Genomic DNA, 20,700 nt, shown 5'->3' with positions numbered 1-20,700 from the left:
GCTCTGTGTCTACATATGTCCGGGAGGGGAGAGGTCGGCGCAGCAGCAGCGCATGGACAGTGCTGCCGGCTGCAGCAAGTAGGGGCTTCCGGATCCCCACCAACTCAAGTATTTATTTGATGGGGGTCGCTGGTGCAGGGGATGGGGAAGAAAGTGCAGCAGGTGGGGTTGGCTCAGGTCCACCCAAAACACCCTGTCTGACTACGCCACTGCTACAAAAAGAGTGAGGTGTATTTGTTAGGGAAGAACACAACTGGTATTGAAGTTTAATCCTTGTTTTCACAAATCAATGTGTTTCAGACAATATGTAAAACAAAATGATGTCAAAGACTTTTTAGGCTACACTAGCCACTCTCAGATATCTTCTTTCTGTAGATTTTGTATTACAGACCACATGCATTGCCCAAACAGATACAGACATTATTGTTCATTCTACCTACCCATTTCCTGCCTGGTACTGCATACGCCTATCCCGTAGGTCTTCAATGTGTCAATCACTGTCTTCAGCGCGCTGGGGCTATTTTCCGCAAAGCCCAGGTAGTTGTAAGAGCCCATATTTATTACATCTTTGATAGCTTGGCCTGTGTACCTACACGAGAATCAAAATTTAAGAGATGTGAAGGGGCATTTTTGCTATGACATCTAAATCGATTTTGGATATTGTGTGAAAAATGTCCAAAATTCCAGTAGCAAACATGGCCATTTTCAAACAAGAAAAACATTCAACTTTTTGTTTTGAAAATGATCATTTGTTAGACATTTTTGTGCTCAGAGCATCTATCTGTACATTTGTCCTTTAGATTGTAAGCTCCTTTGAGCAGGGACTGTCCTTCTATGTTAAACTGTACAGCGCTGCGTAACCCTAGTAGTGCTTTAGAAATGTCAAGTAGTAGTAGTAGTATCTTTTAGAACCAATTACAAAAAAACAAGTCCAAGAGAAAAATGCACAAACACAAGCCATTGGGATATATTTGGGAGTTGGGGCGTCATTCTTAGTAGACTGGCCACACAGACATCCCAGCAGAGCACACGTGACATTCTAGGGGGCACTGTAGTGAACTTCACATGAAAGGTCCCAAATACACATTTCACAATTACCCCCTTATATTGTATGGAGCCCTTCAAAACCCACCCCAAAACCTACTGTACCGAACTGTACAGCACTACAATATCCCTTATGCCTGTAGGTGTCACCTATATGTAGGTATAGTAGGTTTTTGGTGGGCTCATACTTTCCACCACAAGGTTACCAGTTAGAGTGAGATATGGACCCAGGTCCCCTTCTCTACAGTCCACTGCTCTGACCACTAGGCTATGCCAGGGACCTGCTTGTTCCTCTACTAGGAGTGGCCATAACATCTAAAGTTGTCATATAGGGTAGTATGTACTATTTCTTTCACATCTTTGGGGCATGGGAGGGGATCAGTGAGAACTGGGGGAGTAAGGGGGGTCATCTCATCTCATCATTTAGGGCACCTTTTTGTGACTTAGGTGTGATTGAAACAGGTCTAGACCAAAATGCCTAACTTTTAGCCCTGGGTGTTTTTGCTTTGCTCTGTTATGGCAGAAAAACACCCAAATGTTGGGAACGCCCAAACCCCATCCCCAACACGCTCTCCTGTGATTTGGATGCACTGCAGAGAAAAATGTTTCAAATCCGAATTTCAAAAATTGTGATTTGGATGTTTTTTTGGAGAAAAATGTCCAAATGCCAATTTATACCATTTTTGAGACATTTTTCTTTTTGAAAATAAGCCTTATTATATAACATTTGACTGGTTTAGATTTTAAAAAGTGCTATGAAAAAGGCTGCTAATTTCTTTATCTTTTCCACCTTATTTGTTTTATTTTTTTCTCTTCAGTGCTACCTTCCCTTTGGGGGATTAGTAGCCCAGGGGCTCAATGCTAGCACTGCACACTGTCATGCAGGTGACCTGGGTTCAGTTCCTTACACAGCTCACCTACTTGACTAGATAATGGCTAGGTAGCTTTCATAGCCCTGGAGGGACTTTTCCTAGGGTATGTGCAGGTGTACGCTACTCTTGTGCAAATAATCTTTCTAAGTGAGCAAGGGAAAAAGGATGTGTTCCTCATTTTCTGTTTTTTTTTCTACTTCTATGAGCTATTTCTGCCTTAACACTGTCACCAACTGCTATCACCGCTAACCACCTGTCTTTTTCTCTTTTCAGTTTCCATCCTGCTATCACCACTTCAGTCCTGTGTATCTTTTTTCACATCTTTCATCTTTTCCCTCCCCTTCATCATGTTCTCCTGTTGCTCTGTAACATCCCCTTTTAATGCCTCCTTTCCCATTTTTAGTATGCAGCATTCATAGTACACTGGCCACACAGACATCCCAGCACAGCAGTAGGGCACCCTAGGGGGGGGCGCTGCAGTGGACTTCACATAAAAGGTCTCAGGTACACATTTCCCTGTTACCCCCTTATATTGTATGGGGAGCCCTCCAAAACCCACCAAAAACCTAAAGTACCCACATACAGGTGACATCTGCAGACATAAGGGCTATTGTAGTGATGTACAGTTGGGTACAGTTGGTTTTTGGTGGGTTTTGGAGGGCTCACACTTTCCACCACAAGTGTAACAAGAGTGGGATATGGGCCAGGGTCCCCTTTTCTACAGTACACTGCACCAACCACTAGGCCAGTGGTTCTCAAACTTTTTAAGACTGCGGCACACTTGGAAACACAAATTTCTGTCATGGCACACGTGTTATTAATGATTCACTTTCATGTAATTAACTGTAAATAAAGCATTTTACAATTTACATTACATGCATTGACTAAAGTCAAATTCTATCCTATATAATAAAAAGCACCCCCAACGTTCTGAAGCTGAGAAAGTGAAACCTTGAAGCATTCGTGCTCCTGCTGTATCCAGCTCCTGAAATGACGTCATGTACTTCCGTGATCATAAAGACCAATCACTGGAAGGGAACGGTGCAGAGTTGCCAGGCAACGGAACACGACGTCACATGCATGACGGTGTCATCGTCCCCCCTCCCTTCCAGTTCCAGGCCCCCTACCCTCCAAATTTTGAAAGTCAACTTCACTTACGAAGTCGGGTTTACGGCGGCCGACAGCAGCAGCGGTAACAGGCGTGCAGGCTCGACCCTTCTCTCTCTCTCAGCTCTGGTCCCGCCCTTGAGAAAACATGAAATGAGGGCGGGACCAGAGCTGAGAGAGAGAGAAGGGCCGAGCCTGCACGCCTTTTACCGCTGCTGCTGGCCGCCGTAAACCCGACTTTGTAAGTGAAGATGACTTTTAAAATTTGGAGGTAGGGGGCCTGGAACTGGGAGGAAGGGAGGGACGGACGACGACGACACCCTCATGCGTGTGATGTCGCGTTCCGAGGGGGGGGGGGGGATCCTGGAACTGGGAGGGAGGGGGGAACCTGAAATTCGGAGGGAAGGAGGGAGAGAGGGGGGAACCTGAATCTCGGAGGGAGGGAGGGGGGAACCTGAAACTCGGTCCCCTGGAACTCGGAGGGAGGGAGGGAGGGGGCGACCCTGGAACTCAAAGGGATGACCCTGGAGCTCGGAGGGAGGGAGGGGGAGGACGACCCTGGAACTCGGAGGGAGGGCGACTCTGGAACTCGGAGGGAGGGCGACCCTGGAACTCGGAGGAAGGGAGGGTGAAGGCTGTAGGAATATGTGAAAGACAAGTGCTGCATGCATTAACTGTCAACAATTCTATGAGCTATGATGTCATTGGATATAGTGTAATGTCTTGTGGGTGTGTCTGAGTCACTCTAGTTGCTCTGAGAGTGAGTCAGTCTGTGTCAGCATAAGATGGTGTTAGCAATCTCTCTTCAAGCTGTATGATAACCAACTGACAGAATTTTTGTATTCAGTAGTTTTACCATGTCTACTGCAAGTATGATGTAAATAGTTATCTGAAGAAACTGTAAGTAAACATCATTTTTGTTTGGAAGTTAAAGAAGAGAGAGTAATTGAATCTTTTATTCAAGAGTCTGTGTGAAAGAGAGAGAGAGAGAGAGAACAAAAAAAAATGGGAGTTAACACTTCTAAAGCTCTGCTGCGTATGAGCTAAATCTGCTGAAGTAAAAGTCTATTTTTTTAATTTCTCCCCATCATATTGGGTTATGGGCCCAGACCACTAAAATAAAAAAAAAAAGAAAACATTAAGAAATTTTTTTTTTATCTCTCCACACAAAAGACAAGATGGCAGCTGCACCATTACTATGTTCTCTCAAAGTGCCCCAACTGAATGAATATAACTATATTCAGTGGGAGATGAGATTTAAATGTATTATTGAAGCAAAGAAGCTAAATATATGTTTGGATCAAGTAAGAAATGCTGACAATTTTGAAGAATGGAATACTGCAGACTGTTATGTCAGAAGTATGCTATATGAAGCTCTGACAGAGAAACAGGCAATATTGATTGATGGAACAGACACCTCAAAAGAAATATTGCAAAAATTGAAAACCATGTATGGTACTTCATATACAAAACAACAGCCTATATGGTTATCAGAAATAATTCAATTGAAGTTGAATGACAAGAAAAAATGTAATGATCATATAACACATTTAATGTCATTATTTAAGAAGCTAGAATTATCGGGTATACCTATCTGCAATGCTTTAAAGAGAGCTTTTATGTTTACATCTCTGTCTAAAAGTTTTGAAGTATTCAGGACAGTGAATGAAGCAATTGAGGGACAATCTTTTGAACAGGCTGTCTCTAAGCTTAGACAAGAATGTATTATAACAGAGGAGATCTGTTCACCAAGAGAGATTAACCAGAATGAAACATTTTTCTCAGCAATGCATAGTAGGAGGCGAAGCTATAATGAAAAAAGCCTGCCCAGAAACAAGCTGATTTGCTATTCATGTGGTAAAGAGGGACATGTATCAAAATACTGTAACAAGAAAAACCACACCCCTTCTAGCTCATTTAAGCCAATGGAGAATAAGCATGGTCAAAGAAAAAATTACGACCATGACAACAGTAAGAATAAGAGCTGTATAATGACAGAAAAATCTTTTAATATAATGAAGAACACTTCAGATAAAAATAGTTGGATATTAGATTCTGGCAGCACAAAACATATAACCAATAATAAGAATTTTTCACAGATATGAGACCAGAAGATGGTAGTCTTCACACAGCAAATGCTGGCTCAACAATGATCAAAGGAAAAGGAAATGGACATTTAAAATGCATAGTATCAGATGGAGTCAAAAAAACTCTTGTAAAAGATGTCTTATATGTTCCACGAGCAGTTTGTAATATGCTCAGTGTATCAGCATTAGACAAGAAAGGTTTTTCAATTCATTTTGAAAATAGTAAATGTACAATTTCTGATGGTAATGAAATTTATGCTGAAGGTTATATGATAACAATGTCTATAAGTTAAATGTTACAGATGAATCATCACATCTTATAAAAACAAAGAAGAATACAGAATGTAATCTTGAGACCTGGCATCGTCGAATGGGACACAGAGATCCAAAGGTGATCTTGGAGCTGCAAAGTAAACAACTTGCAACAGGCATAAAAATAAGTGCCAGTAATGGTAAGATGGAAAAATGCATAGATTGTATTACTCAAAAAGGGGTAAGACCCTCATTTCCATCATATAAAGGAAAAAGAAGTAGTAAAATACTGGACTTGATACATAGTGACTTATGTGGACCATTTAATATTCCATCACTAGGGAATAACAAATATGCATTAATATTTGTGGATGATTTCTCTAGATACTGTATGGCCTATCTATTAAAAGAAAAGAATCAAGTTGCTGATATGTTAAAGAAGTTTGTAGCCTTGGTAAGCAATAAATTTGATAAAAAACCAAAGATTCTACAGACTGACAACGATGGTGAGTTTACTTCACAAACCATACAAACATTTCTAGAACAAGAAGGTATTCAGCACATAAAGACAGTTGCATATACACCAGAACAAAATTCTGTAGCTGAAAGAAAGTTCAGATCGCTTGTAGAAATGACAAGATGTATGCTATCTGATAGTAATCTTCCAAAGAGATTATGGGGAGAAGCAATTCTCACAGCAGTATACCTACAGAACAGACTACCTACAAAAGGGACTGATCGCACCCCACATGAAATGTGGCATAGTAAAAAGCCAAATCTGTCACATATAAGAATATTTGGAAGTACAGCATATGCTCATGTGCAGAAACAGAAGAGACATAAGCTGGATTCCACAACAGAAAAAGGAATTCTAGTGGGCTATGATTCAGGTCACAAAGGTTTGTTGAATAAAAGCCAAGACATGGGTGTCCGTCTAGAATAATTTCTGATAACGGGACACATTTTAATAACAGTGTTTTGAAAGAAATGGAAACGATTATGGGTTTAACACACAGAAAAGTATCAGTGTATCGCCCCACCTCCAATGGTTTGGTGGAGCGCTACAATGGTATTTTAAAAACTAAATTGAGAGTATTACTGAAGGCTTTAAACAAGGAAACAGCAGGTAAACCATATACCTGGCTTGATTTGTTACCATTAGCTTTGATGGTTATAAGGGCCCAACCTAATGGGCGTACTAAATTGACCCCATTCCAAATTCAGACAGGACGTCATTTCTTCCCGATGCAGACAGCAAGTACTGATAGCACAGCTCAGTACTGGCAAAAGCTACAACCTATGTTGAACCTGACAAGTGATATGATCCGAACAAATGTAGCATCACAGGCAGGGACTACTAATGATGTTTGTGCTTTTAAAGTAGGTGATCTAGTACTACGAAAGAACTTTACACATAAAACATGGAAAGATCCTGTGTATGTAGGGCCTTTTGCTATCACGGCCCTTACTCAGACTGCTGCCCGTCTGGAAGGTCATACTTCCTGGATACATTTATCAGATATTCGACGAATTAATAACATTGAAATGGACAAAGAATAAACAAACATCATGTCCCTAAACATGATGGTATTGGGATGTTGTTGTTTGTTAATGGACAATGAACACATATGATAATAGACTTGTTGCAGCGGCCAAAATGTTGAATTTGACTGATTGTATCATATGTGCCCACTGACTGACATCATCCTTGTCCTTGCCAGCTATGATATATGGGACTACAATGATAAAATCATGTCTGTTATCCCAATAATACCTGTGTAAGGGACTTCATTGGACAAATGAGACTATTTATAAGCAAGCCTTGCTTATGGACAAGTACCCACAGACATCATGTTGGTGTCTGATTAATAGTATGACAACTGAACACATTCCCCCGATAAAGTGCACTTACATGCAGAATGTTGTAACAACTGATTCAATGAATGTTATGCTTTTAATTTGTGTAATTTTTAATGCCACATTAACTAATGCAATTGGGCATTATCCTTATAATTGTTCTTATATGAAACATAAGAATGACAGTGTACTTCCCTTTGATGAAACTCACTGTCTGTATTCAAAAGAATATAAATTTTGTACCCTAGTACAATTGAATCTGTTTAATGCAACATGTATTAGCATGTTTGCAAAGATGTGCCAGGATGCTTTTAAAATAACAATGATAACTGAATCAAGAATAAATAGAACTTTAATATGACAGCCAAAAATATTGAAAAAGCGTGCAGAAACTGAATGCCACAAACAAAGGGGGGAGGAAATTTAGAAGGAGGTGAAGAAACAGGACTGGAGCTGAAACAGATGTGTTGAGGCCTGAAACAATCAGCCCTCAAAGGGAGGATGTTGAATAAAAGCATGAAAGATTAAAAGTATGAAAAATGGTATGAAAAATGCGGAGTGGAAGGCTCCATGATTACAACAAGCTGTTTTAACACTAACCCTCCTGAGGCATGAAAAGAATGTGGCAACACATTAGCCAAAGGCAGGCTCCAGAAAGTCTGTGGGCAATAAGGGGGAGTAGTAAGTGAAAGCAGATGTTCTGCACATGATTAACAGTTTGTGGTATTCAGAGACTTGCACAGGAATGTTGTATGAGAGAATTGGTCAGATGCCAAAGAAGAACGATATAAAATCAGATTGGAACAAAGAGGTAGTAAGCATTTTGAATTTTTCTTTGTCTGTGTATAGCATTTTGATTTGCCTTAAGCTTGCTGTAAATTGCTTGTGTGTGTAGATATGCTTTGAGTATAGAAATGCTTCCTGACTACCCCTATTGATGGTAATCAGCTTGTACACTAAACAAATGAGTAAACTGTTTATATTAAATATGAAATTCGTCTGGCCTTCTCTACAAAAGTGGCGGCAGCCTTTTATACAGGTTATAGAATTCTGAATCTAAACACTGGATTTGTTGGTGTAAAACATCACATATTTTGATGAAAATAAAAAAATTGATAAAGACTGGAAAATTCCAAATGAACCTTATCATCCAGAATATGAAAATAAACCAATAATCAATATCCCGGTGATAATAAACACTAACATACCAGAATTGTCTGATGATAATTTTTCTGCTTCTAATGAGGAACAGGAAAATGAAATTGATACAGAAAGTGTTTATACTGAAGACAGTACCACTGATGAAGGGGAAATGATTGGAGATAGAATCTCGATCTCAGATGACACGGAGGTCAGACCAACAAAATGTCAGACGCTCATCCAGAGAAAATCAAGGTAATCCACCCCAAAGACTATCTTATTTAACAACTTCTGATGATGCACAAGAACCTTTAACTTGGGATGAAATTGATCAAATGTCTGAAAAAGAAGCAGAAAAATGGAAACAGCTGCACAAGATGAAATCGACGCGTTGCATAAAAACAAAACATGGAACTTAACTGAATTACCCCATGGCAAAAAGGCCATAGGATGCAAGTGGGTATTTAAGTTGAAAAGAAATGCACAAGGACAAGTAGAAAGATATAAAGCCAGACTGGTAGCAAAAGGTTATCTTCAAAAATATGGTGAATATTATGATGAAGTATTTGCACCAGTAGTGAAACACACAACAATCAGAACTCTCCTAAGCATAGCTGCATCAAAGAAAATGCAAGTGAAACACACAGATGTTAAACAGCATTTCTTCATGGAGATATATCTGAAGGACTTGTATATGAAACAACCAGAAGGTTTCATAGATACAAATACAGTCATTTGTGTGTAAACTGAACAAAGGTTTATATGGTTTAAAGCAAGTGCAAAATGCTGGAATGAGAAAAATGCATGAAATGTTAACTGATTTAGATTTTAAGCAAGGAGAAGCAGGAGTGGAGGAATGGCCTAGTGGTTAGGGTGGTGGACTTTGGTCCTGGGGAACTGAGGAACTGAGTTCGATTCCCGCCCAGGCAGCTCCTTGTGACTTTGGGCAAGTCACTTAACCCTCCATTGCCTGCCTCATTGAGCCTGCCATGAGTGGGAAAAAAGTGCGGGGTACAAATAAAAAAAAAAAATAATAATAAATGCTTGTATACTAGACAAAAGGAAGGTCATTGTGTGTACATTTTAGCATTTGTAGATGATTTGCTTATAGCAAGTGAAAGTGAAAAAAGAGTATAAAGACATTGTAAAGTGTTTAAATCAGAATGTTGAAATAACTGAAACTTGGAAATGTGTCATACTATTTAGGTATGAATATTGAAAAACAGAAAGATGGTTCTTATTTAATAAGTCAGAAACAAAAGATTAATGATCTTATTGAAAGTATGGGTATGCAGGAAGCACACTCAGTAGGTTCACCTATGACCACAGATTTTCAGAGGGATGAAACTGAAAGGGAACCATTACCAGATAACATTCTATACAGATCTGCAATAGGAAAACTTTTGTATCTAACTACCACTTACAGAGTTGATATAGCGAATGCTGTAGGAATTTTAAGTAGAAGAGTGAACAAGCCTACTAGACTGACTGGACTGCTGTAAAAAGAGTGGTAAGATACTTGAAAAGTACAATTGACTGTAAATTGGTGATTCCGGTAAATAGTAATCAGAAATTGATTTGTTACTGTGATTCTGATTGGGCTGGAGATCATTCAGATTACAAATCCACAAGTGGGTATGTGTTTATGTATGGAAAAACATCTATTTCATGGGCAAGTCATAAACAAACCATTGTAAGTTTATCATCCACAGAAGCAGAATATGTTGCTGTGTCTGAAGCATGTCGTGAACTAATGTGGATAGAAAAACTGTGTACAGATTTTGGTATAGAACAGCAGAGACCGATACAGATTTTTGAAGACAATCAAAGCTGTATAAGGTTGTCAATAATGACAGGGTACAGTCTAGAACAAAACATATTGCAACAAATTCCATAATGTCAGAGATTGTCAAGGCAAGGAGTAATAAGTTTGCAATATAAACAACTGACCAAATGATTGCTGATATCTTGACGAACCGCTAGCTGTAAGAAATTTTGAAAATCTACGAGAAAAGCTAGGACTGTATGTATATAAATAAATATATAAGAATTGAATTGTTGGACAATAATGCATGTGAAGGGTATGTAGGAATATGTGAAAGACAAGTGCTGCATGCATTAACTGTCAACAATTCTATGAGCTATGATGTCATTGGATATAGTGTAATGTCTTGTGGGTGTGTCTGAGTCACTCTAGTTGCTCTGAGAGTGAGTCAGTCTGTGTCAGCATAAGATGGTGTTAGCAATCTCTCTTCAAGCTGTATGATAACCAACTGACAGAATTTTGTATTCAGTAGTTTTACCATGTCTACTGCAAGTATGATGTAAATAGTTATCTGAAGAAACTGTAAGTAAACATCATTTTTGCTTGGAAGTTAAAGAAGAGAGAAGTAATTGATCTTTTATTCAAGAGTCTGTGTGAAAGAGAGAGAGAGAGAGAGAACAAAAAAATGGGAGTTAACACTTCTAAAGCTCTGCTGCATATGAGCTAATCTGCTGAAGTAAAAGTCTATTTTTTTTTCATTTCTCCCCATCAAAGGTGACCCTGGAACTTGGAGGGAGGGAGGGGGAGGATGACCCTGGAACTCGGAGGGAGGGGAGGACCCTGGAACTCGGAGGGAGGGGATGACCCTGGAATTCGGAGGGACGACCCTGGAACTCGGAGGGAGGGAGGGAACGACGACCCTGGAACTCGGATGGAGGGAGGGGGAGGACGACCCTGAAACTCGGAGGGAGGGAGGGGGAACACTGGAACTGGGAGGAAGGGAGGGAGGGAGGGGGGCCCATGGCACACACTCTCATTCTCATAAACACACTCTCTCTCACAGACACACTCGCAACCAGGCTCACTCTCTCTCTGTCACACACACACACTCGCACATTCACTCTCTCTCTCTCACACAGCCACTCTCTCAAACATACACACTCCGAGGAAAACCTTGCTAGCGCCCGTTTCATTGGTTTCAGAAACGGGCCTTTTTTCCTAGTTACAATATAATTACATTTTTATAGTAAGACAAGACTAAATGAAAATATTTTAGGAAAGTTCTAAATGTTATTTTCAAAGTGAATTGTTTTCAATGTGAAACGCGGCCCTGCTTGGAGGCACAGATCTTCTTTATTCATAGAGCAACATTGAACAAACACACTCTTAAATCGTGTTCCACTGACGTCAGATCTGAATTTGGTCTTCATTCGAGTGAGGCTAGAAAACCCTGCCTTGCATAAGTAAGTGGTAGCAAATGGCAACAGAATTGAAACAGAAAGTCTAGCAATGTCTGAATATTCTTTGCTGTTAGCTCAAATTTGTCCAAATCTAGTTCGTTGAATTTGAGCAACAATGTGCGATCCACACTTAGCTCAGACAACTGTTCTTGGGCTGAATGGGTTCCTCACCCAATCATATTGTGCAACATAAGTAAGCAGCAAACCTTCCATGAAGAATCTCCAGATGTTGGCCAATGTTTATGATCAAATTCCCGCCTGCCTGATCCGTCGCTGCAAGTCTGAACATTTTTAATGTTCCCTGTGCAACCTTTTCTCACCACTTCAACTGGAAGCCCAGAAACTTATTTGTAATAGACAGCAGATTCATTTCTACTCTGCATCTTTGTATTTAAATCATTAAGATGACGGAAAATGTCTGCCACATACGCAAGTTTTGCCCACCACATATCATTGCTGATAAAATGTTCAAAATCACAGCCTTCGGAAGCTAAAAATAACTTCACCTGTTCTCTGAGTACATGTAACAAAGCTTTGCCACAACTCAACCAGTGTACTTCTGTATGCAGCAACAGATTTGTAAGAATGCTTACACAGTGCTTCAAATAGTAGTGACATCAGTGGACGGAACTTAATAAAGTTTACCATTTTTACAGCCAAATCAAGCACTGATGTGAGTTCCAGTGGTAAAGTTTTAGCAACTAGGGCCTCCCAGTGCAGAAAACAATGATTAGCTTTTACATCAGGATTTTGAAGTTTCACTTTGGCCAGAAAGCCTTTCACTTTGCCAGTCATGGCAGCTGCTCCATCTGTGCAGATACTAATGCAGGTATTCCACTGCAGACCTTCTTCCTCAAAAACGTTTGCACTCAACTTAAAAACCTCTTCCCCTGTTGTATGGCCAGGTATTTCTCTGCAAAACAGAAAATTCTCAGCAATGCAACTGTAGTGGCATATCTGGCATATATCAAAAGTTGAGCACTCCCTCTTATATCTATAGATTTGAGTTGTAAAGCAAAGCCTGGACTTGTTAACAATTTTACCTGAAGTTGGGACAAGATATCGTGTTCTCACGCTTGAAATTGTGGTGCTAAAATGGCTAAAGATGTAAAGAGAGGTGAAAAGACCTTTTTCAGATATATTGGAGAAAGGAGAAGAGATAGGAATAGAATTGCGAGACTGAAAGATAATGAGAATGGCTATGTGGAGAGTGATGAAGATAAAGCGAACGTGCTAAACAATTATTTCTCTTCGATGTTCACGGAGGAAAATCCTGGATGTCGTATCTTTATATACTAAGATCCCCCATCGAGAAGCCTTGGAGGTGGTAGCCTCGCACTTAGTCCAGCAAGATCTCTCTAAAGAAAAAATAGATCTGCTCATGGAAATGGCCAAGAAAGTGTTGGAACAAAAACACTTTCCAATTTGAGGAGGACCGACTACATTCAGTGCCATGGCATAGCCATGGGGGCGACGGTTGCCCCTACCATAGCATGTTTGTATATGACCAATTTTGAAGCACGATTTTGTATATGGTAGTAGATTCAGCCCATACAAAACTGTATGGAAAAAGATTCATTGATGAAGTCTTTTGGCTGTGGACAGTGGATCTTATTAATCTACAGGATTTTCTTACATATATTAACAGTTGTGATATTAATCTACTCTTTTGAGTCAACGATAGAAGGGACGTCGTCAATTACCTGGACATTAACATCACGGTGGAAGGCACTAGTTTTGATACGAAAGTGTATAGAAAACCCACAGATACCAACACTATATTACATTATAGAAGTTTCCATCCTACATCAGTCAAAACAGGTATTCCAACAGCGTCAGTTTCTATGCATACAGAAAGTTGCTTGTGGGTCTCTAACGACAATTTTGACGGTAGAAGCTAAATGTATGTACAAGAGATTTAGGGCATAGGGCTACCCTCCCAAATTGTTTAAAAACTTCTTGGAAGCGGGCATCTAATACTCAACAGCAGTGGCTATTAACTCCTAGGAGAAACATTTAGGACACCAAGCAAGAAAGGATGATATGTGTTTTAACGTTCTCTGACAGAACTGCCTCAATACGTGGTATTATAAAGAAAGCATTGGCCCATGTTGTCATTATTACAATTCAATGATTACCCTGTGTTTGCTAACACTAGGGGTAAAAATATGGGAGAGATATTAAGATCTCGCAATCATCCACATACCACATTGCAAGATGACACTAGAAGAGGTCATAGACCGTGCACTCATTGTGTGTATTGCAGATACGTGTGGCAGACTGACCAGGTGACCCATCCGAAAACAGGACGTCCTATCATCTTGGCACTAATACAGACTGTGAATCCACTCAGGTAGTGTATGGACTAGTGTGTCCCTGTATCAAATGGTATATTGGTTACACTACACAGAAGATCAAGCAGCAGATAGCTGAACATATTAGTAACTGAGGACTTCAGAGGAGAGAGAGACCTAGCCCCATTGAGTAGAACATTGGGCCATTAAACAACATAACATCTCGGATTTAAAATATGTAGTGCTTAAGCATTTAATAACATCAAATGGAGGTGATTATAGCCAGAAAGCTGAAACATAAAGAACAGCGTTTTATATTCCAATGGGACACGGTTGCCCCCAGTGGCCTAAATCGAGAAATAGTAATGGCTGCATAGATGACAAGCTACATATGTCACTCTTTAGTTTGTATTTAAACTATGCACAGGCGCCGGCGTCTTTTTGCTGGAAGCCGCGGAAGAGTCAGGCGGGTCCATCTATTACGTAAGCCCTGTATACATGACAAGCAAGTTTGTATGATAAGTTAAGGGCAAAGAGGGCTCTCAGTAGCCCAGAAAAAAGCTTCAGATTTGTATATGGGAAGATTCTATATAGAGTGAGAGTAATATCGATCATTTGTACTATATTTAATTACAGAAATCATCATCAAGTGAAAGCAGGACCTCAGGCATCAATAGGATTAAGTTCTCCTGATGACGCCTTAAGAGCGAAACACATATTGTGTTGGGAACAGAACAGATGGTGAGATGAGGAGTTACTCGATTGAACTGTTGATCCAGTACTAGTTTTATACTGCACCGTTCACATGAGCACAAAATGTGAGGATCCAGCCCCAAGCTAAGTGCCTGAGTTTTACTATCGTTAACAGGCTTGTGGTATTGTTAAGAGCATTTTTCCATCATTGCGAATTAACTTCAATTAGGAGGTAGGGAGGGCTGAGAGTGCAATGATGTTAAGAGTCGTATGTTGCTGCACTGTAGACCAGCCTCTGCAACATTTGTTTTACTGAGCACTCATAGAATATAAGTTGTATATTTTCACGTTAGTCACATGAGATACAGCATATTGAAAAAAACTTAAAAAATAGAATAATAGCGGTTTCTAAATAGATGTATGAGTTAAATTTAATGCCAAGAAGTGTAGAGTGAAGCACTTGGGGTGCAGAAACCCAAAGAGAGATAACGAATAGGAGGGGAGAGATTAGTAAGCTCGACTCAAGAGAGAGACCTTGGGGTGTTGGTGTCTGAGGATCTAAAGGTGAAGGAACAATGTGACAAGGCGATGGCCATGGCCAGAAGGATGCTAGGCTGCATAGAGAGGGGCGTAACCAGCAGGAGGTGTTGATGCCCCTCTACAAGTCGTTGGAGAGATCTTGGAGTATTGTGTTCAGTTTCAGAGGCCGTATCTTGCTAAAGATGTAAAAAGACTGGAAGTGGTGCAAAGAAACGCTACAAAAATGGTATGGGATTTGCATTGCAAACCGCACAAGGAGAGACTCGCTGACCTGAACATGTATACTGGAGGAAAGGAGAAACAGGGGTGACATGATACAGAGTTCAAATATTTGAAAAGTATTAATCTGCAAATGAACCTTTCGGAGACGGGAAGGTGGTAGAACTAGAGGACATGAATTGAGTTGAAAGGGGGCAGACTCAGGACTAATGTTGGGAAGTATTTTTTCACGGAAAGGTGGGAGACATGTGGAATGCCCCTCCCGCAGTGAGGTGGTGGAGATGAAAATGGAATGGAATTCAAACGTGGCGTGGATAAACACAAAGGAATCCTGTTTAGAAGGAATGGTTCATGAATCTTAGCGGAGATTGGGTGGTGATGCCGGTAATTAGGAAACAAAACAGGAGCTGGGCAGACTTCTACGGTCTATGCCCTGATCATGACTGAATAGGTAGGGATGGACTGGAGTGTAAATTTTAAGGGGCTTCGACGTTAGCTTCAGAACTTCTACGGTCTGTGCCCTGGGAATGGCAAGGACAAATCAAACTCAGGTATACATATGAAGTATCACATCCCATGTAAAATGAGTTTATCTTGTTGGGCAGACTGGATGGACCATACAGATCTTTATCTGTCGTCATTTACTATGTATGTCATCTTCTACTTCTTGGACCAAGCTATCACCTGACATAGCTTCAATTCGATGATTGATCGTACTGTCAGACAAAGGCACTTTCGCAATTTTTTTTAGCAGCAGCTTCACCTAACATTAATTCTGATTGTTTCTTGACAGCAAGGCATTATCAGACTTTCTTGTGGTGTTGCCTTAGCCTTCGCAACAAGCTCAACAACGAGGCAGCTGGCTTCCAGTGCTATTTGAGAAACTTTTGTCCAGCCTTAAACTGCACTTGCTTTATGCTCTGGTCTGGCAAACGTACAAAAAACTGTACATCTTTATGTGACGATGAATGTTTACTGTCGAGATGTCTTTTTAACTTACTTGGTACCATGGACCCATTTGAAAGTGTCTCAGCACATACAAGACAAAATGGTACTGGGCATGAAGAATCACTTTTCCACGAGAATCCGAAATGCAGATAATTGTCGCTATACTGTATGTTGATTATCTTAGCCTTCTTTGCATTGTGTTCCTTCATGCATGTATCGGAGGACAAAAACTTTTCTTTGGTAACCAGATACTTATATTGTAAAAAAGTTAACAATAATATTATTAATAAAAATTCAAGTCAAACTACTGAAGATGGAATATAGTTAAACTTAACAGTGCAGCTTTATTAGTGTCATGGCATGTGTTGGCTGACCAAACCCGGACCTCCTAAACCACAGGTTTATAATCTGTTAGTGCTTAATCTTGGTCTGCAGATGAGCATGTCCGGCTCCATGGACCTGTGCGATCGAGGTAATCATACATGTAGCAACATTGTATGACCAGGCCAAAACCCAGATGACTTGCATGCACACATCAAGGGTTGTTCTGTGAGTCCTGATCCTCTTGGTAGGATGGGTGATGGCCGGCTGGATGTCGCGCTTGGGCAATGTGGCAGGGTGAATTTCACTTGGCTGAATATTTCTCATCTCAGCTGTCCATTACATTTTAAAACTTTGGCGGTACACCTCTGGCTCTCTCATGGCACACCGTTTGAGAAACTTTGCACTAGGCTACTCCAGGGACCTGCTTGCTGCTCTAACAGCACTGCTATAAAGGCTGGCTCACACCTTTGGAGGGTGGGAGGGGGTCAGTAACCACTGGGGTAGTAAGGGGAGGTCATGCTTTAAACCCCCAGTGGTCATCTGGTCATTTAGGGCACCTTTTTGTGATTTAGTCATGACTGAAACAGATCTAGACCAAAGCGTCTTTTAGCCCTTAATGTTTTTGCTTTGTTCCATTATAACAGAAAAACGTTCAAGTTTTGGGGAATACCCAAATCCACCCTCCAACACACACCCTTGTGATCTGGATGCATTCCAGATGAACTGCATAGAAAAAATGTCTTTCAGTTTCAAAAATAGCGATTTAGATGTTTTAGACAAAAAAAAACCCCAAAATGGCCATTTGCCACTGTGTTGCTTTTTGGATGTTTTTCTGTTTCAAAAATTAACCCCATAATTATATAATATAGATGAGGGCAAACTGTCCAAAGCAAAAATAGTATAACAATATTACGTAAAAACAAACAACTAAGCTAACCACAAAAAAATAAATAAATTAAAACAGGACACTTCAAAAAACTGAAAGGACAACTGGAAAAAAACAGGAAGTGAAGCATTACCAAAATGGGGGAATGTGTGACTTCCCAGTCTTTTGGAGTGCTGCTGCTTGTGGTCCTATGTGAGATATGGAGGAAGACTATAATACATCCAAGGTGCCTTCTATGCTGGGCCCTACTGTGCGGCAACTGCAATGAGTGGCCCAGTGCGAGTTGTCTAGAGTTTCTACAGCAGATGAGGCATATTTCACATCCTTGGCACCTTCGGATGCCTCATTCAGCTACAGAGATAGGATTCTCTATCACTTCCACAAGTATGCAAGAAACAGTAGCCAGGATGATGTGGCCATATATAGTGAAGCCATATTTAAAGCCCAGCTCTTGCCTGACCACCATGCTCATGGGATAAAGGAACAGAGCCATGCTCTGGAGGATTTCCAGATGCCTGTTGTTGTTGCTCAGATAAAGATGGTCTACAACTGATGCTGGAGCCATGTTTGAGAACCAGGAATGACATATTGGGAGCCATGTTTGTGAAACCTTAGGTTGCTATAGGTCCTTGGCAGAACAAGGCTCCTTGTTGGAGGAAGTATCATTCTCTGTTGCAGATGTAGTTAGTTTTAGATACCACCCCTTACCAACCTCACCTCCTAACGTCTCCTTGGGTTGAGTTTGGTCCTTGGTTTTCCGTGTGGAGGCTAGATTAACAGGATCCATATAGCAGTTTTGTGAATTTCCAAAGGGACTTGTTACCTAAAATTTAGAAATTTAAAATTCCAAACAAAGAAGAAAAAGAGGCAAATCACATAAAACGTCAGAAACAGTAACCAAAAATCCGCTAATAATCACATCCTGAAGAAACTTGTATTATCATCAAACCATAGAAAGGAACAAAAAAGTACTAAGACAACATATATTTTCAAGGGAATTTCAGAAAAAAATATGGCACTACTAGCTATTACTTGAGGCTTCAGAGCCTACACGTCTCTCTGCAGCTGGGCAGCCATCACTACTAGGGCTGTACCAAATATTGATATTCGATTTGGCACCTGAATAGTACCCCAAATATATTATTGTTCATTTGGTTGAAAGTGATTTAAATTCAATATGAATAATCCAGAGCTCTACTGGCTAAATCCTACTGAAATAATCACTGATCTCTGATTTCATGTTGCTTCTTTTATTATTTGTTATGTAAATCTCAATGCCCATTATTCGTATTCGGCCGATTAGAAAATATGCTATTCGGTACAGCTCTAATTGCTACAACTAGGAATACCAAACCTTGGTGTCACAATAAGAAATATTCTTCTTAAAATATTGTTTCAAGATCACGAGTTTATTTTTTTCATAGGCAAAGGTCACCAGCTGAGCAAATTATATCCTGGAATTCTTCTAAAATCTTATAACTTCAAATAACTCAAGCATACTCATTACTGTGATGCTGAACAGACCGGTTAGGGTTTCTTCCAGGATAGGATAGGGATCCACGAACTGAGGTATAAATTGCAAGAAGTGCAGGTAGTAAAATGCAGGTAAAAAGCATTGCCTACAACCAGCCTTGAACTGTTCTTCCACAAAACCGGGCCTGTTGTACCACTAGCAACAAACATCTCTTACATACAGTATTCAGCAGCCTAAGTACACATGGGAAACAGACCTTCAAGACTGGATGAGATCACTGGACATGCAGACATCCACACTAAGGGATTCATTCTGATTTTAAGGGGTGTCTTGATATTTTATTACAGTAAGTAAAATATGCTTTTTGTCAGAATAGCTTCCCAGCTGCTGAACTCTCCATAAATGGCATGTTCCTAAGCATACTACCCGTAACAGTTCATTTAGACTAGCGACATCCATTTGCAGAGTGGAAATGCGGAGACATATTAAATAAGTATGTGCACTCAATGCATTTAGCTCTTTTGTATCTTCTGCTGGAGGGTTAACAACATTCAAAAAAAAAAAACCTGGAAGCTTTTCAAGGTGCTTCAGAAAGCCAGATGAAGTGATTTAGTGAAACTGGCAAAGCAATAAGGAAGCAACTGAGATCTACTGTCAGAATTTATAATACTAAAACTATCGTGCAGCAAACATCAGAGCTCTATCCAGAAAGCAAAAATGAAATGACTTCTGAATACTAGAGACTCTACAGCGTATGCAACTTCTCCGGCAAGTGTCATCTACCCATTGTATTTCCCATAGTTAAAGACCAGATATATGCTTTATAACTGGGCATCTCCTTTTAGGTGCCAAGACTGCCCTCGTGGAAGGCCTACTCTATAATGGACCCTGGGCATCTAGGTTCCATTACAGAATACCCTGCGTCACCAGAATCACCTCACCAAGGGGTCCTTTTACTAAGGTTCACCGAAAAATGGCCTGCGCTGGTAAAGGCCATGTGTTTTGGACGTGCACATGTCCATTTTTCAGTGCGCCTGCAAAAAGGCCTTGTGGGTGGGTGGAGGGCCAAAAATGGACATGCTGAAATATTAAATCCAGCGCATGTCCGTTTTCAGCATGACACCTTACCGCCACCCACTGATTTAGTGGTAAGGTCTCACACGTTAACCGGGCAGTAATCGTCAGCGTGCGTAAACTGTCAATTACGGCCGGGTAAGCGCCATGCAGTAGAAAATTTCTACCATGTGTTAAAAATAGAATTACTGCCTGGGGCACGCGGTACTTCCAATTTGACGTGCGTTGTATGTGCATAGGCGCCTATAAAAGGGCCCCTTAATATTTAGGTGGTTGCAATTACACCAAGCATAGAGCTGACGTAAGTGTGGATAACTATACGTAAAATCTGCCTAGGCAGCTTACAGTATTTTGTAAGTTACATGCATAGTTGGGGGTCCCACCCATGCTACACCCCTGTGTATGCCCCCCTTGCATTTAAGCACTATGGAATCCTTTTACTAAGGTGTGCTAATGGATTTAGCGTGTTCTAAATGGTAAGACACCCATTATATTCTTATGGGCATTTTATTATTTAGCGCGCTTAAGTAAAAGGACCCCTTTTTAGGTTAAACGTGCTATTACAGAATATCGCTTAGGCACAATATTGACATCAATGTCAGTATTCTGTACATTTATGCACCTCCTAACACACGTGCAAATATAAGTGCCCTGCTATAGAATT

The 20,700-nt window shown here is 40.4% G+C and overlaps 1 protein-coding gene across 2 annotated transcripts in view; it reads right to left on the bottom strand.

Annotated features, from left to right (window-relative positions):
- The window catches only part of LOC115465677 (serine palmitoyltransferase 3-like), a 402,751-nt gene that overhangs the window by 168,025 nt on the left and 214,026 nt on the right, over positions 1-20,700 (bottom strand). For both annotated transcript variants that reach the window (XM_030196335.1, XM_030196334.1), the window contains one exon: positions 441-589. In XM_030196335.1, coding sequence (XP_030052195.1) covers positions 441-589 — 149 coding nt within the window. The remainder of the gene's footprint in view (positions 1-440; positions 590-20,700) is intronic.

This window comes from Microcaecilia unicolor, chromosome 3 (genome assembly GCF_901765095.1).
Source record: "Microcaecilia unicolor chromosome 3, aMicUni1.1, whole genome shotgun sequence".
NCBI classification, from domain to species: domain Eukaryota; kingdom Metazoa; phylum Chordata; class Amphibia; order Gymnophiona; family Siphonopidae; genus Microcaecilia; species Microcaecilia unicolor.
Note: the sequence above shows the minus strand (reverse complement) of the source record. Positions and strands in the feature narration are given on the sequence as shown.